The sequence below is a fragment of the Herpailurus yagouaroundi genome, unplaced genomic scaffold, assembly GCF_014898765.1.
Source record: "Herpailurus yagouaroundi ecotype Mexico unplaced genomic scaffold, PumYag 194, whole genome shotgun sequence".
Lineage (NCBI taxonomy): Eukaryota > Metazoa > Chordata > Mammalia > Carnivora > Felidae > Herpailurus > Herpailurus yagouaroundi.
The window spans coordinates 4077390-4100405 of NW_024412425.1; the positions used below are offsets into that span (position 1 = coordinate 4077390).

Sequence of the window (23016 nt, forward strand, 5' to 3'; positions counted from 1 at the left end):
GGGTGCTCCATGCCAGCTCCCCTGAGGTGGGAGTTCGCGATACCTAATAGTTAAGCTTACCGTATGCTAGGTGCTGTTCTAAGCAGTTTACTTCTAGTAATGGTTTTAAGTCTTCGAAATAAACCTTTGAGACAGGTACTGTTCTCCTGCTCTAGGGATGAGAAAAGAGGTAAGGAAGATGGCAGCGGTGGGATATGAATCCACTCTGTGGTTCCTGAGTCCTCATTCTAGCAATCTAGAGTCCTTGGTGGTCCTTCTAATAACGGGTCAGGAGCTGGACTAGGGGCTGGGGGTGGGGGGCGGTAGGTTCCCCGTCTTCCAAAACGGTTTGGGTATCCCAAGCCCCCACATCACTGCTTCCTTCTTCTGCCCCGGTTTCCTGGAAAGTGTGACAGAGGCGCTGTGGCCGGAAGTTCTGTGGTCACGGCCCCCCAGGCTACAGACCCCGCCCGGATGGGGCCCCTACGGCGCCTCCTGACTGCGGCACTACTTCTGGCTCAGGCTGCGCCTCAGGAGGCCTCCCAGCACTGCGGGCGCCTAGAGTACTGGAACCCTGATAACCGGTGCTGCAGCAGCTGCCTGCAGCGCTTTGGGCCGCCCCCCTGCCCGGGTGAGGAGCAGGGGCCGGGTATGAGGGCGGAGCCAGGAGGTGATAAGGAGATGGGGAAGGGACGAGGTCTGTGGATTATTGTCTGTGAGGCTTCCTTCTGCGTGGGGGCGTGCCGGCCCTATGCAGATAAGACAGCAGGGGCGCTGAGCCTGTGACGGAAGGGATGGTATGGGTTACGTTAGTGCCACGGCGAAGTGGTCCTGCCAGTGAGAGGGGCCGGATCTCGGCGGTGTTCAGAGGGTGGGCTGTGTGGCTAAATCGGGAGTGGGTGGGGCTTGGTGCCGAAGCGGGGCGGGGCCTGTGTAGAGAGGGTCTTGAGCCTGCTTGGCCAGTGCGGGGAGGGTGGCACGTCCACTGATAGGGTGGGTGAGTAGAGTACAAGGTCGGGATAGGACAAAGGGGAAAGGGCGTCGTTAGTGCAGAAGAGGAGTGGCTGGGCGGCCACGCGTGAGACTTTGTTTCCCACCAGACTACGAGTTTTCGGAAAACTGCGGATTCAATGATTTTGCCGACCACGTGACATACCCCTTCAAAGAGTGTCCCTTTGGGCAGTGCAACCCCGACAATGCGGAGCTATGTAGCCCTTGTGGCGCCGGAGCCACGGCCCCCGCTCCCGCAGGGAGCAGGAGCGGAACCCAGCGTCGCTGCAGAGAGGTGCGGGTAGGCCCCGGAGGGCCTGGGAAGGGGTGCAGCCTGTCGGAAGCGGGACAGGGGCTGGGGGGCGTGGTTTGGGGTTAGGTGGGCGGGGTCTGGACTAAGGGAGGGAGTGCAGTCCCACTGAGGAGAATAATAGGGTTGGGGGAATAGTAGTATCAGGAGACCTACCTGGGTTAGGGGGTGGGTCGCTGGCTCAGGTGGGGATTTGGTCCCACTGAGGGATATAAGGATGGGAGGTTCAGGCTGAGGGGGGCAGAAGTGGGTGGGGCACGCCTCCAGCTTTACTCCAACCTATTTGCAGAAGCCGGTCCCTCCCAAGGAGCCCTGTCCTCTCAAGTCTGGGAAACCCAGAGTCTATAGCTCCCAGGAGCCCAGCCCATCAGCGATTTCCAGTGTCTCCTGGACACCTGAGCGCAACGTCACTCAGCAGGCCTTGCCGAATTTCGCCCTGCCAGTGGTGCTGGTTCTCATGGTGCTGGTTCTGCTGGTGACCTCAGCAGTGATCCTTCTGCTTGCCCAGCGGTGTCACCGCCGGGCAAAAGTCCTCCATCCCTACCCCGGCTTGGTTTGTGGCGACACCAATATCCATACGGTCTTCTCCTTGCCCTCGTCCTCTCCAGGCTCCCTGGAGGCATCAGACGCAGGGGATAAGGTCTCTCTGGTTCCACTCCTGGGCAGAGGTTAGTCGGGGACGTGCCAGGGAGGGAAAAGGTGGACTAGAAGATTGCCCTCCCTCTTCCTCACCCCTCCATTTGTCTCCCAGAACTGCCGAGTCTGGCATCACAGCCCCTGTCTCGCCTCCTCGATGAGCTGGAGGTGCTGGAGGAGCTGATAGTGCTGCTGGATCCTGAACCTGGGCCAGGTGGGGGGATGGCACGCGGCACCACGAGACACCTGGCGGCGAGGTACGGAGTGCCCGCTGCCTGGTCCACCTTTGCCTACTCACTGCGACCCAGTCGCTCGCCACTGCGGGCCCTGATCGAGATGGTGGTGGCAAGGGAGCCCTCTGCTTCTCTGGGGCAGTTTGGCATACACCTGGCCCAGCTGGGGCGGGCAGATGCACTGCAGGTGCTGTCCAAACTTGGCTGATCTGGGGCTTGTTCGGCCTACTCCTCAATAAAGTTTCCCATGAATTGCCTGCTGCCTCTGGGCCTCATGAAGGTGCCCTTTTGAAATACGGTCTTAACTGGGCCAAGACCCAACGGGAATCCCCTCATCCCACCATACGCAACTAGACCAGATGTGGGAGTCGGCCTCGTGCCTCTGGGCACCCATGGTCCCGAGAAATGGCCCTGCTACCCTGGGGAGAGCTCATTCACAGGGGCCCAGCCGGATTCTAACTGGGAATATGTTGAACATTTGTTGCTCCGAAGCCTTAACAGACCCTCACGATTTACTTGTAATTCTGAGTGATAGCCTCACCCTTCTATGGAGGCTGACAGGCTTCCCGGGCTAAGGCATGGCGAAACGGGAGCTCCTACCTGCCCCCAGCACCACACGAACGGGAACACCACCTCTCCAAACATTGACAGACTTTATTACGGGAGGTTCCCACCTGGGATCCCACCCTCTTAAATAAAAAAGTGCATAGAAAAGAAGGGATTTAGAAACCTTTGTACAGTATCTACATCCTGGGCCCCCAGGGCAGGAAGGGGGCGATTGCTGGGTGGGGTGGAGGCAGGGCCTTTGCCACCTGCATGCCCACATCCACCCTGAACAGGAGGGTGGGGGTGAGATGCTCTGGGAGGGACGAGGGAGCCCCCAGATGAGGGGCAAGATGGCAGCAGGGGGTGTGGTGGGCAGCCACGGCTTCAGTTCAGGAACCGACGGCAGCGCTTGGCGCCACAGTTGCAGGGCAGCTTGTTGCTGGCATCCTCAATGGGGAACTTGTAGTCATAGGTGAGCTCCTCACCACGCAGGATGCGGCGCAGGGCGAAGATGACGATGTGCTTCTGGCCCTCCACGTGGATGACTCGAGAGAAGCAGTTGGGCTCACACGAGTGGTTGATGAAGCGGGCAGCATTGCCGTGCATTGTGGCATCCACCACATCAAAGTCATCCATGCGGAACATGTAGCACCCGATACCCTACGGGGATAGGATAGGGCAGTCAGGTGCTCCATTCCCACGGATCAGCCCCACTTTATCCCCTCGTTCCCACGGCCTGGGGGAGCCCACCTTCCCGTCGTAGAACTTCTCCCGCTTGTCAGTCAGCACAGAGCGAATGACGATACCGGAATACTCAATGACCATCTCGCCGGCATCGATGTTGCGCTTACAGAACAGGCCCCGCCCATGGATGGCAGATCTGTGGGGTAGGATAGGCAAGGGGGAGCTCAGGGGGCAGGGGGAACAGAACCAAGGCAGCCCCACACCAGGGCACCTGTCCATCCACCCAAGGGGCATCCTCCCCCCCAACCCCACTAACCTGTAGACACCCACAGCCTCTTTGGATGTCTTCTTGAGGTGGCGAAAGCGCATGGCCATGGGCAGCTCCAGGCTGGTGGCACGTCTGGTGGGGTCAGCAGTGTCACAGGCTGGTACCCAGGAATGACCTCTCTTGCCCCTGGTCACCCTCTTTAGGACCCTTCCAGAACACCCCCATCACCCTGGCCTGCCCTCCATACCTGGTTGACCTGAGCTGCACCTCATCCTCTTCCTCGTCACAGGTGGCTCCCTCAGGGAGCACCCGGTGCTGGGAGGCCAGGAAGTTGAACATGTCAAAGGTACACTTCCTGCAGCAGAGAGAGGAGGAAAGAAGGGAGGATCACAGCCATTCCTTCAAAAAGATGCCACCTACCTACCCATTGGCTTGGGCCTGCCGCTGACAAAAGAAATACCGCTACCACTGGAGACAGAGAAAAGGGGAATGGAGGGGGTTCGTTCTTCCGATGTGAACTTTAGGAATAATTCCTGGAGTGGCCTGGCATCTTCTCCCAGGCCTCAGTTTCCAATCTCTACAGACTTCATTCCCATGCTTGAGAACTCCCACAGGGCTCCCCAGACCTCTCACCGGAGATAGACCTCGGCACGGGCTGCCCCGTGGGGATTCAGGGGTGGTTCCTCCTGGCCCTCTCCCTGCTGGTGGTAGCGGAACTTATAGTGCTGGCAGCGCTGGGCCCCGGGAAGCTGCTCTGCCAGGAAGATGACAGCGTCGTGGTGGATGCCCAGGAGCCTTGCCCCGCTCATTCCTGGGGAGAGTCAAAGGTGAGGACACACAGGTCATGGGAGAGGCCCACCTTGTCCTCTGGGAGTCCTTCCAGCATCCCTGTGGGCTCTCCCCACTTACCACTGAAGGAGAGATGTCGGAGGCGGGCGTGCCCTCGGGCCTCTTGCACCTTCTCAATCAGAGTTCTCCATGCCCCTGAGGAGGGAGCAGGGCCAGAGCAGTCAGGACGGTGCTCCACCAGACACCTGCCCTCCGTCACCACTACTCCCGACTCACCCTCCAAGCTCTCTGCCTCCACGCTGAACCCATCCTCACTGCTGATCTCAAAGCGCAGATGTGGGCCAGCCCGTTTGGGGGCCTGGTTTTCTTTGTCCTCTGGGGATGGAGGCTCTTCCTCGGAGCTCGAAGCCTCACCTGATCCCAAGCAGCAGGTCACAGTAGGTGAGGGTCACCACTCCTGGACTCCAGAGTCCCCGGTTCCCCACCACCCTCCCTTCCTCTCCCTGCACAAGCACAGATACTTGGTCGGTGGCTCTCTTCCTGCTCTAATTACCCAGCGAACCCTACAGGATGGACATTATTATTCTTTTTAGTGTGTACTTACTTATTTTGGAGAGAGAAGAGAGAGAACGAGCACAAGCAAGGGAGGGACAGAGAGAGAGGGAGACAGAGGATCCGAAGTGGGTCTATGCTGACAGCAGAGAGCCTGATGCGGGGTTGGAACTCACAAACCGTGAGATCATGACCCAAGCCAAAGTCAGGCACTTAACTGACTGATCCGCCCAGGCGCCCCTGGACATTTTTTTTTTTTTCTACAGGGCCTGCGGTCCCTTTTCTACGGGAGTTCTTGGCTAGATGAGCATTTACACAAAGGCCTGGAGTGCCCTGGCTCTGCCAGTGAAAGAACACTTCTGGTTCATTCAAACCCAGTTTACAAAAATGCCTATCTACACCCCTCATTCTTTCTCTCACAGAAAATTTAAAATACCAGAGAGGTGCATTTTACACATGTATTTTTATATACACAGCATATCTGTATAAATACTGCAAATTTATTATCATATAGGCCCCTAACCACAGAGTCAAATACGTGTATCTTATGAGCTACTTAAGGGATCTCTCAGGGGCTAAAGATTCGGAAAACACAGAAGACAGAAGTTGTTGCTATAGGAGATGTAGATATGAGAGACAGTGGAACGTCAAGGACAGCTCAGGTTTGGGACCTGAACACCCAGAAGGATAAAACTGCCAATGACTGAGATGATGAGGGAGAGGGAGGAACAAGTTTGGGGTGAAGGTCAAGAGCTCAATCTGGGACATGCTGAGTCTGAAACTCCCCTTAGAGCACCTGCCCTTGCAACCTGCTGGGGGAGACGGCAAACAGGTGGCAGGATCTAGGAGCCCAGCAACCAATCTGGGGGCTGTCAGAATTAGAGATGGGATCCAGAGCCATGCAGTAGCTGTGAACATCTGAGAGCACAGATAGAGAAGTCAAAGCCAGGGCCCTGGGACATGCCAAAGTGACAGGCTGGGGCAATGACGAGGTATAACTAGATTGGTGAGGAGAGGGGTGGAGTTCTGGAAGCCAGAGAAGGAAGTGCTGCAAGGAGGGAAATCAGTGCAAATGCTGCTGCTGCTTAAGCAGGGTGTGGACTGAGGACTGCCATGGCTGGGGGGCGGGCGTGGGGGGAACCTAAGTTTGAGTGGAGTACACTTTAGGAGAGAGGCAGGACCCACTGTGGCCGCACTTTCTCCCCACACCACTTCTCTGCGCCAACCTGACTGCGTGCCCTCCCAGCCCTAGGCATGCCTCTAAACCTGATTTGCTGTGCGACCCACATCATCTCCAGGCCTCGGTGCCCCTGCATCCGCCTCTGACAGTTTCTTCTACCTCCTCTTTGCCCTTGCCCCATCCTCACCTCCGTTGTTCCCTGAACCCGACAGGCTGACTACAGGGGCCTCAGCCAGGCGCTCTCATTGCCTTCTTTCTCACGGTGCTCGTTCTCAGCGGCAGTACGCTTGCTAATGTACGTGTCTGTTTCCTCTACCAAAATGTGGTGTGGTCCCTAAAGGTGGGGACCTGTCCGTCATGGTCACTGCCATAACTTCACACCACCTCTGACCCCCATATGCGGTCTTTCAGTTAAGCAGTCTCTGTCTACCTCGCTCCGCTTCCACGCTCGGTAACTCAGCACTACGTAATGAGAGAATCCACACATGTGGACAGGACTCGGGCCAGGAGAAATTCTGAGCCTCAGGCTGCTCAGTTGCCAGCTTGCTTGGCTGTAACCTACCCCTCTGCCGCGGTCCTCTGTAACCAACACAGCACTGCCCTCCTAGCTTCACTGAGGTTGGCAGCCCAATCCACTCTGTGTGCCCCCATCCTGTGTCCTGATGTCTCTGCCAGTGCGCTAACCTCACCTTTCCCCCAACGCAGCAGTCTCCTGTGCAAACCCAACCACCATGCCTCCTCCCACCTCCGCTTCCATCCACAAGCCCCCTTCCCCCTCCTCCGTGGCTCTGCTGTCTCAGCCCTCACACAAACCCCTCTAGGTTGCTGCCTTCCCCTCAGACCCTTACGCAACCTTGCTGGCAAGATGCCTAAGTCTTGTTTTGGCTTCCTCATCAACCACAGTCTTCAATTCTGGACCCTGATACAGCATCCTTCCCAGCCGGTACACCAATCCTAAACCCCACATGCCTGGTGTTCTCTGAGGGAGTTAGGACTACCGACTATTCCCTTCCCAGGGCCTCTGGGACACCACTCTCCTGTGATCTCCTTCCTACTGTTCCTGCCCCTCTGGGTCCTAGGTGAGCTCTATCCTCATTGGCACCCAGGTGCTCTTATCTAGCTGCATGGCTCTGAATCCCATCCCATTGTGACAGCCCCCCCAGCTGCTCAGCTTTACTAGGAACCTAACCCTCTGACCTTGGCAGATTACGTTCTGAAGCTGACCTCCGGGCTCCTGGGCATGCTGCACGGGCACTTTCGAAGGGCCTCTTACATGGAGCTGAAACTTCCTCTCCATGACTGTTTCTGCCATGGGTCACACTCTCCCTGAGAGTGTCTCTAGAACTCTTCACACCTAGTCTCGGGCTCATAGCCAGGTGGGTGTGCGATGTGTGTTTTTGGAAGTGGCCTGATTCTGAACTGACCACCACCCAGCTGAGGCAAGCACAAGGCAGGGAAGCAGAGTGACAGGCCGGTTCCTACCTGAGTAGTGGTGCCACTGGGACTCAAGCAGCAGGTCGGGGGGACCATCAGGGGCCCGAGGAGGACCACCTTCTGGGAGTGACAGCAGAGGGGACCGGTCCTGGAGGGGCCTGTAAGGAGAGACCTGTCAGAAAAAGGAAGGGACAGAGGTCCTAGAGCCTCCAGGGAAAGGGGACTGGCTACTCACCTTGGGCTTTCCTCCCCCGTGGGCTCCCCAGGCTCATCCAAGTCAAGAACTCCACGCACTGTGGGCGTTTTCATCCTTACTCGGCTAAACCTGGGGGAGGAACCCCGAGAAGGCTGAGCTGCTTTCCCCTGCCCACCTCTCACCCTCCTCCAGACTCAGCACACTCACTCACCCGCTGCCACTAAGCCCTGGACCCTGGGGGGCATCCTCCAAGGACTCTCCATCTTCCTCCAGCCGGGGAGTCTTGTTTGGGGGAGGCGCTGGTGGGGAACGGCCAGAGAAGGTGGACACCCTCTTGACGCGGATGGCCTGATGGGGTGGGCTGGGGGGTCCACTGCTCAACACCAGGGTCAGTGGAGGAGGGGGTGGGGGTGGGGCGGGGCGGACCACCCCTACCACTGGCAACACACCCAGCAGCGGTCCTGGGGGCAGAGTCCAGGAAGCAGGGGCTGTAGGGGGGATGGGAGGGGGCAGAGGTGGCTGCTTCACTGGGGGTGAGACGGGTTCACCCTCCCCAGCCATCTTCACAAACACTTGCCCCAACTTGTTGACAAGGATGATTTTGGATGTGGCGGGTTTGGGGGGCTCAGGGGCAGGGCCCAGGCTCAATACCCGGACCCCTGGGGCCCCAGGGAGCCAGGCAAACGTCCGAGTGGGGTCAGCTGGGCTAGGGGGTAGGCCCTGGGAAGGCTGGCTGCCATTGGCCAGGGGAGGTGCTGGGGGGAGGGGTTCCTCTCTGGGTCCAGCACCTCCCTCTCCAGGCCCTCCTAGGTTCTTCAACACAAAATCCACAATTTCTGACGGCAAGTCCTCAGGAGGTCGGGTTCTGTCCCCTGCAGCCCCGATGACCCCAGCCCGGCCCACTCCTGGCCCTGAAGGAGGAGTCCCCTGGCCCCGAGGCTGCTGGACTGCCTCTGCCTCGCTGTCTGTGCCGTCATCCACTCCGTCCAGCTGTTCGATGCGGGGGGTTCCAGGGAGGGCACCAGGGGCCAGGGCAGGGCCAGACACCACAGTCACAGGGAAGTGGACATAGCGGGGGGTAGGGCTAGCCTCCTCCTCTGAGCTGTCCCCTGGACCCCCGTGGCTGCTCCCCACTGCCCCTGCGGCCACAATCTCTTCCTGGAAGGGCTCAGTCCCCAGCAGGCTGGCCGCAAAGTCCAGGTCAGCAGCACTCAGTCCTGACACCACCTCCATGTCCTCAAAGTCTGGGCCCAGGTCTTCAGGGGGTGGTGGAGGAGATGGGGCTGGGCCAGGGGGAGCCAGCTCCCCTGAGGTAGGTGTGAGGGCTCTAACGACTGAGGTAGGAGGGGGCACCCTGAGCTGTGGGGAGGTTCTGAGAGGGGGAGAGGCCCGCCGCGACGGTGGCAGCCTTGGGGTCAGGGGGCTGGGACGACGGGAGCGTCTGGGGGGAGCTGGAAAGTCCAGGTCTCCCACCGTAGGGATGTGGTGGGTCAGAGAAGATGGACTTCCTGTTGGGGGGGAAGGGTCAGTGTCAGCCACAAGCTCCTGCCTCACCCACCCACCCCGTCTCCCCAACAGTCCCAGGTACTCACCAGGGGAGGGCAGGGGTCCAAAGGAGACACCCCCCAAGGGCCTCCGGGATGGTGAGTAGTTGGGCACTTTGATTCGAGCCCCTGAGAAGGAACGGGGGGCTGGAGGAGGGGCAATGCTGAGATCTGGCCGAAGTGGGGGGTCCAGGTTCTGAACAGGTGAGTGGTGCTCAGGAGCTCCAGGGATGAGGGCATCTGTATCTGGCGGGGGGTCCACATGATCCGGGGGTTCTAAAGAGGCAGGAGAATGGCATCAGGAATGACAAGGACCCTGTCAAAGCCTCTCCTCACACACCCTCCCTTCTTTTGAGTCAACCAAGGCTTCTCCACCCCCACCCAATGGTCTGGTCACAGTGTGCACTGGTTCCCAGTCATCACCCAGGTTCCACACCCCTCTGTGGTTTCTTTAAAACGTCCACACACACCTGGGTCAGGGTCCCTCTGTAACTCCTCCTCACCCATCTCTGCCATCTCCCCCATTCCTGGCTGCCTACTGTTCTCTGACTCAGGCCCCACATTCCACAAGGGGCACTGCGTGCTCTCCAGCAGGGCCAGTCCTACCACTTTCTCACCTGCACTGTGCATCCCTGCCACATCAAACACATCCGCCTCATGCTGGCGCTTGGGGCTCCCCATTACCTGGCTCCACCCGATCTGTGAGAACAAATCTCTGCTGCCGCCTCCAACACTCCCCTGCTTGCAGCCAGGGTGGCTGCACCCTCCTCCCCTCTCCACTTCATATTGGAACCTGGCACAAACTCCTTTTCTGCAAACATAATCCGAATCTCTTCCTTCTCCTTTTCAGCTCACAACCTCTCCTTTTACTGATCTCCAAGCCCAATCTTTGAGGTGTGCCATCCAGCGCTTGGCTACATCCCTCAGCACTGGTACAGCTATGAGGGGATCAATTCGGTTTGAATCCTGATTCCACCACTGTGTTACGTAGAGAGCAGCTGCCCTTTTTAAGCTGCAGTTCGGCAGAGCTTGCACCTTCCTTGTAAGGCTGTGAGGAGCACCACGGGAGCACATAACCCCAAGTCAGGTGGCCATAAACATTATCTGTTTGTCCAGAAGCTGCCACCCCCACAAGTAGGTAGCATGGTGCTCTTCCCTCACTTCCTGCAAAATGCTGAGCACAGTCCCTAGCACATAATGCTATCAGTTACTGACATCATGACAAACGGAAGAACGACAAAAAACCTAGAGTATCTTTAGGGGAGAGGGGAACCGGGTAGTGGGAAACCGTTTGAGGGCAGCATTCAGGGAAGGAAATGAGGGAGTTCCAACACCCATACCTGAGGAAGGGGTAGGGCTGTGCACAATGGTCTGGTTCTCCTCTGCTGCCTCCAGGTGAACTGGCTCTTCCCTTGGACCCCACGGACGATACTCCAGAATACGACACCGATACCAGCAGCGCCGCCGAGCATCCACTGTGCTCCAGTACAGACGGGAGCACCTGTCAGGTGGGTGTATGGGTCAAGAGAGTCAGGACAATTTGGGAAGTGGGATCCAGTCCTGGAGTCCTTCAACCCCACCCAGGCCCCCTGGGCTGCTCACTGGTAGCCAATGGGGAAGAGCCGTCCCTCGCAGTCCGAGAGATCAGACAGGGTACCCAAGGAGTCAATTCGGATGGAACCTATAGTGCAAAGAAGTGATCAGAAGGGTGGGGCCAGGCAGGGTCAGGAAGACCAGGGTACAGAGCAAGAGGCTTACCAATGAGCACATTGATGGCATCAGGTTCGAGCCCCGTCAAGAACTTTCGCTTAAAGTTGATGCCCTCAAAGTCCACATAGACTCGGCGGAGAACATCAAACCCATCGGGGGTCACAATCTCCTGGGAGGTGGGTGGCAAATGGGGTTGCTGGATTGATGGGGGGGGGGGGCGAGGGGGCTGTGAGGGAAGGCTCTGGACGCAAGGACTGGACAGTTGGGTGCCTGGCTCAAGGACTGAGGAAAACAAGGGAGACACCAAGAGGTAGCTGGGAAGGGCTGAGGGGCTAAAGGGGCCAATGAGTGGAAAAAGAGAGACCAGTGTGGAGCTGTCTCCCCCATGGTCCTGACTCACCTTGCCATCCAGCAGGTCTGTGTGTTTCTGGCAGAAAACTTTCTTGTCGTCCTGGAAGATGCAGTAGCTGGCCCGGGCGCACATGAAGTGGAAGTTGCTGAGGCAGGAGGAAAGGCAGCAGCCCACCGTGGCTCCAGGCTTCAGGCAGAGCTCACAGCGCTGCGGGTGGAAGGGGCTGCTGACGGGAGAAGCCAGTGACCGAGACCAGGGTCTGATGCTCAGCATCACTGTCTGTGAGACTCTGCTTGGGCCCCAGTCTAGCCCAGCACCTCGCAGAGCAAAGGCACTCACCAAACATAACCTCCTCCCTAGATGCATCCAATGCCAGGTGCGTATCAAACCTACTTCAAATTTTCTGAAGCAGAGTGTTGCAGTAGAGAGAAAAATAACAACAGCTAACGCTTACTTAGCAGCATTTACCATCTTTCTCACAAAATTTCTTAAAAATTTATTTAAGTAATCTCTACACCCAACGTGGGGCTCAAACTCAAGACCCCGAGATCAAGAGTTGCATGCTCTTCTGACTGAGCCAGATGTCCCTCTCACACCATCTTAATGTGAAACCTGTATCATCTCATTTAATCTTCACTGACCTCCCACCAAGCAGATATCCCCTGTGCTTCACTTCCTAATCCTGAGGCATACTACGGCACCTAACCCAGGTCCCACACTGGTGAGGAGAGGTTCTAGCCCAGTCAATACCTCATCTCATAGGGACACAGTAAGAGCTAAGTGCCACACTGCATAGAAAGCATCCAGAACAGGTTGAATCAACAAAAGATCTTCCAACTTTTAATCTCCCAGACTTCAAGCTCAAATGGGGGTGGAGGGGTAGCCGCTGTCACTGCAGCACCAGAGTCCTGGGACAACCAAAAAATGATACCCAGGACCGGCGGTGAAAGGACATGTTGGGGCAAAGACTGTGAAACAGGAGCTGTCTCCCCCGCAGGGGGCCCTACCTGAGACCCCAGGGCTGCCCACCTCTCCAGGCCCGGGCTCTCACCATCTGCCTCCCTCGAGCTACAGCAGCATGCACGTTTTTGAGGGAGCCATCATTCTCCTCAAACACTTCAGCTGACCAAATGGCACAGTTGACATGTGTCCACTCATTCTGCCCAATGTACAGGAGCCGTCCCGCCTCCTGGGGGCAGAGGAGAAATGGTGTGAGGGGAGGCCCCAGGGACTAAGCCCCAAAACCTGGGACTTCACATGGTAGCCCTCACCTTAGAGTCCGCATCCCCATATTTGAGGCAGAGCGCACACTGACGGGGGTCCTCCAGGTGTGAGAAAGCAGCTGGATCCTTGCCCTGAAAAGCTGGAAGGGGTGTGGAAAGGGAAGTTCCAGAATCAGGACCTAGAGTTTGTTCCACCAACTCAGGGGCCCTGGCTTCCAGCCCCCACCTCCCAGTACCTGCTGAGGGGTCCCCTGGAGGCTGCCCTGATTCTGGGGTCTCTGGTTCCTGCTGCCTCCACTGAGCGTAGACGTGGTCCAAGGATGGAGGTAACACGGCATTGGGAAGAACTCCGCTGTGGACAGGCAGGGTCAGCATCTGACACGTCTAACATGGGTGGCCACCCAAATCTTAGCCTAAACATGCCATGACACACTTGGTCCTCTCTCCATGTGGCATTTCTCCCAGTCTCCCAAATGAGCCGGGGCCCCCCCATGCCACCTGTGACACGTGAAATGCTGTTCCTCATGTCTGTAATAACTCTTTTTCCACATCTCAGCTGTCATCTCTTCTGGAAAGTCTTAGGCCCTAGGAACCTTCTCTGGGCTCTCATATCCCCTTGGACTTTCCCATCACCACCCTGACAATCTGGCTTATCAGGCATTAATGTGCCTGTTCAACTTCAACTCCCACCCCCCAAACATGGCTAACTCATTGCTGTCCCCAACACTACCTTGCACAAAGTAGAAACAAAGCGGGCTAACTGCACAATCTGAGTTTTTGCTGACCTAGAATCCCCAAGGACGCTCCTCCTGGCTCCACCGCCCTCTAGATGCTAACTCTATTCCTCGTCCATTCTCAGCCCAGGTTGACCCTGGATTCCCATGTGCCCTTGCTTTTGCCCTCATCCCCTAGATCCCCTCCTGCTACCCAGCCTTGCTCACTTCGGCAGCCGGGTACTCCGTCGCCAGTACTTGGGGTCATGGGCGTCGAACCAGCCGAACGCAGACTCTAGCAGCTGGGGAGTGGGTTAACAAAATGAGAAGAACTGGCTTCCCCAGGCAAGTTGGTGGGGGCAGGGTCTGAAGTACCCACTCTCTCTTCCCCACTTCCATTCAAGCCACCCTATAGACTTTCCCCAAAGTTCTCACCTTCAGTAGGAGCCCCTTCATCTGGCCTCCAGCCCGGCGCTCTGGGGTTTCTCCTTCTTCTGAGTGCTTCATCAGGATGCCCACCATGTCCTCCATAAAGCTGTGCTGTAAGGGAGCTTGTCAGGATCAGAGCCCCCACCCCGCCCCCAACCCCCCTCCTCCTGACACCCACCTGTTCCTCTGTGTCCCACTCACCACGGACTTGTAGTGGCCTTCCTCGAACCGCCGACTCACGGCTTGCAGATCACAGGGCCCCGGGTGCAGCTGCTTTCCAGCCTGCCCACACTGCAGAGACAGGAAGTCAGCAGGGCTGGTGCTGGGCCTGGCCCCACCCCCCCTACTCCCGAGCCCCCAGACCTGAGTGCACAGCAGCAATGGGCCCGCCACCTTGGAGCTCAGTAGGCCCTGGAGCACCTGGCGTAGGCCCCCCTGCAGGGCCCCACTCAGGGCCTCTCGCCAGCGGGGGTGCGTGGCCCCCGCACATGGTCCGCAGGTATATAGCACGGAGTCTGGCAGCCCAGAAAGGATCTCATAATCTTCATCTAAAACAGCCAAAGTAGGATAGGAGAGAATGGTTTGGGAGGACGTGAGAGTTGGCTCTCAGCAGCCCCTAGAGGTTGCCAAGTATATTAAGCCCACCTGTCCCATAAGGGCCTGTGCTGTGGGTAGGACAGGGACCCCCTCAGGGCTGAGGCAGCAGCCCAGACACTCTGCTGCTCACCCGAGAGTCCCTCGCACTTGGCATGCACCCAGTGGTCACACTGTGCACACTGCATCATCTTGCTCTCGTAGTCGTTGTCTTCATAGCAGCGTGTGCAGATTGGGCAGAAATTTCCTGCAGAAGAGGGAAGAAAAGGGCAAGTCAGAGGAGCTGGGGCCACTACCTGTCCCCTGGAGGTCTCTCTGGGGCCACCACCTCTTGGCTGCCGTGAGGGCTGCCTCTGCTATGTTCCATCTTGGGTCCCTACTATTCTCAAATCGTTGGCTGAAGGTAAAGCCTCTTTTAACCCTGTGACCCCAATGCCTCACAAAGAACCTTGCTAAATATGCTGCCTGAGCAAATGGGGAAAGCCCAGGTTTTCAAAGTGCTCAGTAGAGTCCTGAGATCCAGGGAACATGTCAGGGACCACCACAACAATGGGATCTAGGCCGCCCACTCCCACTGCCCTCAGAGAAAGTATGTCCCTCTATCTGAGGTACTGGCTAGGCTTCTGTGGGAAAGTACCATGAATGGAAGGAAAGGTTCCGCGGCTAGAGGAGGATACAAAGCCACTAGAAAAACACATCTGTTCTGCCTGTCTAGGAGCCTGGCCCACTGCCCGGTGTCCCCCAGGGCCCAGGTCCCCTGACAGGTCCCCACCTTTCTCATAGAGCTGGGTGCACCTGGGGCAGAGGCTGTAATCTCCAGACCACTCGACGTCCCAGTTCTTCCCTGGAGTCGCCCCACAGCTCTTACAGCGTACGCAGGCTGAGCAGATCTGGGGGCGGGGGGGGCAGGGTGACATTAGGGGGAGCAGCCTGGAGCAGTGTTGGGGGGTACAGTGGGAGGAGATGGGCAAAGAAGACTGGATGGCAGGCAAGAGACAAATGAGAAAGGACAGGTAAGAGGAAAAAAAGTGAGCAAGAGAAGCAAGGAGGAAGGAGGGAGAGGAATGAAGTGGGGGAGACTGGCACAGGGAGACAGGGAGGAGTGGAGATCAGGCAGGAGCAGGGGATTCTGAGCCCAGGACCTTGGAATCCATGAGCCCCTGCAATCATCCTGTATAAGTTCTGCACGTAAGTCTTGTTTATACGAAATTTCAGAAGAGAAAATGCTGTTTATCAGATAAACTCTCACAAGGACCTCTGACCTTTCCCTCCTCATGGAAGCCCTGGCCTAGAGTAAGTCTGGGGGTGGTAGCAGCCTTAATTAGAGCTCCAAAGCAAGGGGCGTGGGCCTCGCGTCTCACCCAGTGGCGCCGTTTGCGTGTGGCCCGGGTTGGGTAGCTGGGCCCCAGGCAGGCTGGATGATAAGCATGGCGGCAGCGCTCACACTCCAGGAGGTGCTGTTGGGAAGTTCGAGAAAGACAACAATGGCAGAACCTACTGACACAAGAACATCCCTCTCCTCCATGCCTCCACCCACTCGCACGGCTCCCGTGCCCAAACCTTGGATCCCCGGCCTTTGCGCCCACAGACGTGGCAAAACTTGCAGCGGCGGCAGCACCAGGTGTCATGATGTTGGGGCAGGGGCCGTTCGGCCTCCTCCAGACAGAATGGATGGAAAGGGTCACAGCAGACTTGGCAGAACACCAGCTGGGGGTGGGGAGAGTGAACAATGGGCACAGTGTGAGGCCAAGAGGCCAGGGATGAGACCCTGCTGAGAGGGCCCAAGAACTCAGGCAAGGAGGGCCAATGGAGACCTGAGGGGCTGTGGAAAAAGGCGGGGATCCAACCTCATGCAGGCCTTTACTGGCACACAGCAAGCACACCATTGGCGGCCCCCCTGGCACAGAGGTGAGCACACTGAGGCCGCCCATCAGCCACACGTTCTCCAGGTCACAATCCTCCTGAGGGGAAGAGAGGACACAGGTCAGAGAGCAGCCAGGAACACAAGCCAAATTCTTCTTTAAAGCCCTGGTTTCTCATATACGATCAAGTTTCTTCCAAACACGGTCCTTGAGACCCTCTTCCTCAATGCCATACCTTAAAATCCACACGGACCCGGTGCACTCCGTCAGGGGACTTCTGTTTTCCAGTCCAACCATTGGGAAAAGAAGTAAAGGGGCCAGGGGCCAGAGCGTCCTAGAAAGGGAGGTGGCGATCGGAAGGCCGCCAAGGCTCACCCTCTGCAGACTTCCCTCCACACTGCCGTTTCCCCCAGTCTGCCCAGCCTTGTCTCTTGCCCAGATCTTACTTTGCTTTCCAGAAGGACAGGCCTGCCTTACCCCTCAGGGCCTGTCCTCTGGTGTGGAAAACACGGCACTCAGGTGAGTCCGTTACCCTGACTTGCTAGGAAGCTCCCGAAGGGCAGGAGCCATGCCTTCCACGGGGCTCAGGGTTCTTGGGTGTGGGGCCTTGCTGACCTTGTCCAGGCGCCTTCGGGCCTTAAGCTGCAACACAGGCTGCAGGGTGGGTTTGCGGGGCCGGCTCTGCTCCTCAGGTTCTGGTACTGGTAGCTCTAGGCAGGACACATAAATGGTGAGGTTCCCCTATTTAGAGGTTCCTCACCCTAAATAGGTGAGGTTCTTCCTTCCCTATTCCCCTTTCTCCACAACCCCCTAATGTTACCTGGATCCCCAGGGCCATCTTTAACTAAGACCCACTAGGATGACCCGGCTCAATAAGCTACTGAAAACCTCATGCACCAGTTCTCCCTATCCACACCAAACTACCTCCTTTCCTTGCAGTCAGCTATGTTCTCTAACATACTGGTAGGGCCCCGGCTCTGGGAACCCCGCCCCTTCTACACAAAAGACACGGGACTAACTGAAAGGGGAAGCAACAAGCAATTCGCACCATTCTCTCGGGGGGTCCGACGCCGGGGAGCAGGGGGACCCCCAGGCTCTGAGTCATCCGAGTCCTCGAAGATATCATAGGAGGGTCGCTGTTTGACGCAGCGCCGGGCTGACTTGCGCTGCAGTAGGAGGGAGTCCTGCTCCTCGGGCCCTGGGGGGGCCACCACCTCCTCCCGGGGCCCCCCAGCTCCCGCCCCCCGGCGTGGGCCTGGAGGACCAGGGGAGGCCTCAGGAGATTCATCGGAATCCCAGGGCAACAGCGTCTTCACTATCGTCCGGCCTGTGGGAACAGGGGACTTAGTAGGATCTGAGCTCAGCCAGGGACATGGGACACTGGGATGGACAAAAGCCAAAAAGAAGTGGGGCAGAACGAGTACAGGAGAGATATGAAAGCACACGATGGAAAGACAACAAAGGTAGGAGACTGCAAAGATAAGGGGAAGAGAACAAAGAAAACATAGTTTCCTCCACACCACGGATCTAAAGACGGTTGTATAAAGAAATACTCCTCAAGTCCTGTTACCTTTTTTAGCCAACCGTTCCATCTTCCGAGCCTCTATCTTGTCACACTTCCGGTATCTGGGGAGGGGAGCAGCACGTCACCAGGGTAGGGGACTGGTGGTCTGGGGGAAGAGAGGAAGCTCTCCACAAGGATGCCAATCCCACTGCTCTGGCGGGGCAGGAGGCCTGGGTGACTGACAACCATGGGTGGGAACAGAGGCTCCGCCCAGGCTACTCACACACAGCACTGCTTCTTGGTGTTGGGGCCCCCAAACTTGGGCTTGTCCAGGCAGTTGACACAGGACCCACAGTCCTGCACACGCAGGCAGCCCCGACAGTGTCCACACCGTGCCATCCGCATCTTCTTGCCATGATGGGAGGGCAGCGAGCGCCGGGGCGTTTGGGCCAGGGTCCCTCCAGACCCGGCAGGCTCTGAGTCTCCCCCAGGCCCTGCTGACTCCACCTTTCCCCGCCGAGACCGTGATGGGACACTCTCAGTCTCAGATGCTGATGACGTATCTAGCGTAACGCAGAGGAAGGAATGGAGTCACAAAGCCACTAGGCTTTTTACCTAGATCCCATTCAATTGGCCCTCTGGTCTCCACTTTCCCACAGTACTCAGGTCCCTGGTGCCCCAAATCTGCTCTAAGACCCAGCACTCCAACCCACTTGCCACCTGCCCCAAGCATCCAACTCAGCGCCCACCCTCCTAGGCTCTTGGTGCATTTGCTCGCCCCCAAACTTGACACAGCTGTCAAATCTTCCCACAACACACCCGCCCCTACCCTCCGTGGCGATGTCCTGCCGATCCCGGAGAGGAAGAGCACTGAGGCGGGGGACGTCTTCGGGCACCATGGCCCGGGCCTGACCTAGGGCCACAGCAGCATGACGACAGACATGTTTGATGCGGGGGCCTTGCACGGGGGACTCGGGGCCCTAGGGGAGGAGAAACCAGGAATACATGTAGAAGTAGCCCCTTGTGCTCCTGCAACCAGCCTTCTTCAGAGGGCCTTCCTCCCACTCCATACCGACGGTCTCTCTCTCTTAGTTTCCATCGATTCATCTTCAGACCTGACAGAACCTCTATCTGAGAGTTGCTTGACAGTCCCCACGACTTCCTCCATCTGCCCTCCAGGGCTCGGCTGGTGGGGGAATAAACAGGGTCAGAGGCTGGAAAGTGAGGAAAGATAGGACCAGCGGACTAGCGTGGGGGAGGGACGGGGCCAGGGAAGGAATATAGGAAGCTGAGAGACAGGAAAGGACTGGCTCTGAGCGTTCCCTGAAATGCTGGAGGCTGACTGAGGAGACAGGCAGTTAAGGAGAATTAAGAGAAGCAAGGCTGGACGATGGGTGCAGGAGCCTGGCCAAAGCACCATGCTCACCGGCAACAAAGACGCCACCTTCTGCTGCTGCTGCTGATCGATCTTGAACAGCTGCACCTTGGCTCTCTTGAGGAGGCTGAACATTTTCTCCTCCACACCAGACAGTGGTAAGGAACCCAAGCCTGCAACACGGGCCTTTTCCAGTGGTGGCGGCTGCTGTGGTGGCGGCTGTGGCTGCAGTTGTAACTGTGGCTGTAATTGTGGCTGCTGTGGTGGTAACGCCTGGGGCAGCAGCTGGGTTTGCAAGGCCTGTAGGGGCTGCTGTAGCTGAGGCTGAGGCTGAGGCTGCTGCCCATTGCTCAGAGTTGGCGCCCCAGGAAGGGGCACCTCGGCCTTGACAGGAGTGGCGACCACAGGGGCAAATCGAGGCAGGCTGAGGTGGTTGGTGCGGCCCACTGCCCGTGGCTCAGGCTCAGCTGGAGAGTCATCGGCGGGAGGAGGCTCTGGCTCAGGGGCTTCAGGGGCCCCAAGAGGAGTAGTAAGCACCGATTCGTAGATCTTCAGGTGGGCTTCGCTTGGGGTAAACTGAGGCGCCCGAAGGAGCAGGGGCCTCCGGGATGGAGTGACAGGGGCAGGAAGTGGAGGTGGGGCCGGTGGAGGAGCAGGAGGAGGAGGGGGCAGTTCCCGGGTCAGTGAGGTCCAGCGAAATGTGGGTTCCCTTAGAATGGACCGTCTCTTTTCAGGAAGCGGGACTGGGGTAGAGGGGGGAGTTGGGGCACGCGGTGGAGAGGGAGCTGGTGCCGGTTCTGGGGGGGGCGAGTGGGGACATGGCAACAGGAGGCCGCAGAGTAGGTGAGACTTCTACCTTTAGGGGCTTGGGGGGGTCTTCGTCCATAAATCGCCGGGGTGTCTTGATGACACGGGAGGAGCGGGCACTCACCACGGGCATAATAAACTGCCGGATATTCTTCAGGAAGGTGGTACTTTTGGGGGCCACAGTGGGGCTGTCTTCCAGAGGGCCTCCTGTGGTGGTGCTGGGGGTTGGAGTGGGAGGAGTACCTTCTGGCACTGCCCGAGCAGCTTCTCGCTCTGCCCGCTGGCTGGGAGTCAGGGGAGGCCGGCCCCTCTTCCTGGAGCATGTAGCTGGAACCACTGGAGGAGGAGATTCTTCCTGCTCCTCTGGGGCAGGAGGTGGTGGAGGTGATGGTGGGGGCAGAGGGGACACTGGGGGTGGTGGAGGACAAAGTGGGGATGAAGGAGAAGTTGAGGGAGGAGGGAGGGGTGGAAGGGGTGGTGGGGGCGGTGGGGGTGGAGGAGGTGGAAGAGATGGAGGAGATGGAAGGGGTGGGGGGGGTGGAGGGGGTGGAGCGGGTGGAGGGGCTGCAGGGGCTGCAGGGGCTGCAGGGGCTGCAGGGGCTGCAGGGGCTGGAGGCTCTGGAGGAGTCGAGGGTGGGGATGGCAGCTCTGCCTCTTCCTTTTCCTCCGCCAGCATCATCTCTTCAGGTCCAGCTCCCTCTACCTTCTCTTCCTCCTTCTCCTTGCCTTTCTCCTCTTCTGTCTCCTTCTCTCTCTCCTCCTCCAGCTTTTGCTCTTTCCTCCAGCAGGGGCCCTCTCCCTGTCCAGATCCAGCTCTTCCTTGGGGGGCATCCTGCCAGCTTTCCTCGCGTTGATCTTGACCCTGACCTGATTCAACTCCCAAGGACAACTGTCCCATCTTCACTTTTTTGGCCTTTGAAACAAACTTGATGACGAGAGGGAGCCCGCCTCGGCCTCGGCCTCTACCTCCACGGCCTCCTCGCCCAGCCTGTCCTCCACGCTTAGGGGTCCCAGGTCCTGGGCCGGGCCCCTCCTTGCACTTCCAGCTGCCAGTTCGGTGTTTTACTGGAACCACAGGAGGTGGGGGCTCGGGTTTGGGGATTGTCACAGCTGCTTCTGCCACCACTACAGCTTGTTGCTTCTTCCTGCAGGGGCCTGCTGGCCGTCCTGGGGGCCGTCCCCGAGACCGACGTGGAGTGGAAGGCTCACATGTCCGGCCCCGGGGGGCTGGGGGTGCCTGGGCCCGCCGGAGAAGTTCAGTCAGTGCCTGTACCATCCGTTCTGTGCCTTCCTCACCCCGTTTCCGGGCAGGAGTCTTTGGGGGGGTAGGAGCAACATCTGCTAGGCGAGGAGGCGCAATGGGGGTCGTCTTATGCTTGCGGCCCCGACCTCGGGGGGCTCGACCTAAAAGGAGAATAGGTGTGGGGAGATGGGTCAAGCTAGCCCTGCAGACTGAAGAAGGCACTCCAGGAAGGCAAGGACTAAGTCTTACTTGTCTGTTTCCCCCACAGCCCAGCCTAGCTTGGGCTTGAACACAGAACACACTCTGTAACTGATGGAGACTCTAGCGGAACAGGGAAGAGCTGACACAAAGAGCAAGAATCACATTCCTGTAAAACTACAGAGGTAGAGTTTCCCCATCACTCACCTCGCTGGGATCGGAGCGCAGAGCGCAGGGAACTGGGGGCCACATCTTCATCTGAATGAAAACCCTGAAACTCCTGATTTAGGGGACCAGAGGTGGAGGGGAAAAACAGCAGTCAGTGCCAAAGCCCTCATTTCACCTGAGACTCAGGTATGGAGATATATCCCCAGTTTCCCTCTTAGCATACCCCTACCTATTTACAGAAAAACTTAAGAAGCTGGAAGATGTGAGAAGAATAGAAAACAGGGTCTCTCCCTAGGGACAGAGGCACAGGGTATTCTGATCCCCCATCCCCTGTGCCGGACCACATCAGCACAGCCACCAGTGGTTCACTGGCCCAAAAGGGAAGAGAACGGGGTCTTCCCAGGCCAGGAAGTAAACACTACCCTCAGATTCCCTCATCCTCTAACTCAGAAAACGGTGGGACTTGTTTACTCACTCTCAGAATGTAGTTTCTTCCTGAATGAAGATGGGAACGGGGCACCCAAGTGGGGTGTGTGTTTCAAATGGTTTACTGTAATAGGCTCTACTCTGAGCCCTCAGGTTACTACACACTGTCCTAAGTAATACAACCCACACCTTCCTGACTTTTCTGGGAGGCTGAGGATAAATCCTGAGCTGAACTCAGACCTGCTAGAGTTCCCAGCCTCAGCCTTTATTCAATTTCTCTTCAATCTGTGCCCCTGAGAGGAAGCCTTCCACCAGGCTACTATCCCTCCACCTTAAGAGAAAGAATCAGGGTACTGGTGAAACCAGTGATGTGTCAAATTGTAAGGCCAGGCGGAGCAGCCTACAGGTAAGAGCCCAGAGAGCCCTAGCCTAGGTCCACTAAAGCCACGCTGCTGCTGTCAACCTCCACTGGTTGGGCATGCGGTACCCACAGTCTTCTCGCTCAAACCTCTACTGGCATAGCTTTGCCAACTACCAAGATCATCATCCCAGGACACTTCAGCAGGATGTGCCTCGGGCCCAAGTGCCCAGCTGCAGCCCGGCTTCTCTACCCACTTTCGGAGGCCTTTTGCACCGACACCTCCGTGCAGCCTATCTCCTCCCAGGCCTACCCGCAGGGCCCCACCATCCCTCCGCAAGGACCCTGAGAACCTCGCTTCCTCACGCCACCCCTCGGGGCCACCCAGACCCTTGGAAGCCCCCCGGCCTCCGCCCCGCCCGGCGTTGGGGACGCCTCTGACTGCCTCACCTCATCGTCGGATTCCTCGTCACTGCTCTCCTCAGGCACGCAGCCCCGGCTGGGGCCCCAGCCCCGGCCCCGGCCCCTGCCTCGGCCCCGCTGAATGCGCGGGCCGGCCCACAGGCGGCGGAGCCGGCGCAGGCCCCGGCGGAGCCCCAGCAAACGGAGCAGGGCCGTGTCCTCCCCAGGCTCGGCTCCGCCCGGCCCCGTCGCGCCGCCACCGCGCCGCAGAGCTACCCGCACTCTCTCGGCTCCGCTGCCCCGTCCGCCGC

At 58.1% G+C, this 23016-nt stretch overlaps 2 protein-coding genes across 2 annotated transcripts; one reads left to right on the forward strand and one right to left on the reverse strand.

The window, feature by feature from the left end:
- Positions 1-149: 149 nt before the first annotated feature.
- IGFLR1 (IGF like family receptor 1) lies at positions 150-2405 on the forward strand. The gene is made up of 5 exons (XM_040446091.1): positions 150-266; positions 388-610; positions 1080-1264; positions 1569-1947; positions 2031-2405. Exons 2-5 carry the CDS (start codon positions 454-456, stop codon positions 2354-2356), a joined length of 1047 nt encoding a protein of 348 aa, XP_040302025.1. The 5' UTR covers positions 150-266; positions 388-453; the 3' UTR covers positions 2357-2405.
- A 379-nt stretch (positions 2406-2784) lies between these two features.
- On the reverse strand, positions 2785-23011 carry KMT2B (lysine methyltransferase 2B; the record flags this gene model as incomplete). Its single annotated transcript, XM_040445613.1, is given in 38 exon segments — positions 2785-3354; positions 3445-3574; positions 3695-3778; positions 3894-4001; positions 4280-4457; positions 4556-4630; positions 4712-4849; positions 7650-7759; positions 7837-7926; positions 8009-9305; positions 9390-9617; positions 10682-10842; positions 10944-11022; positions 11100-11220; positions 11452-11610; positions 12455-12592; positions 12675-12766; positions 12863-12978; positions 13568-13641; positions 13775-13879; positions 13970-14059; positions 14132-14316; positions 14496-14609; positions 15135-15252; positions 15724-15819; positions 15923-16069; positions 16210-16323; positions 16460-16558; positions 16840-16934; positions 17273-17551; positions 17795-17850; positions 18012-18291; positions 18558-18708; positions 18801-18914; positions 19155-19913; positions 19915-21314; positions 21559-21631; positions 22754-23011. Coding segments are annotated over 38 exon segments (8187 nt in total), but the record flags the coding sequence as incomplete, so codon positions are not given.
- Positions 23012-23016: the final 5 nt, after the last annotated feature.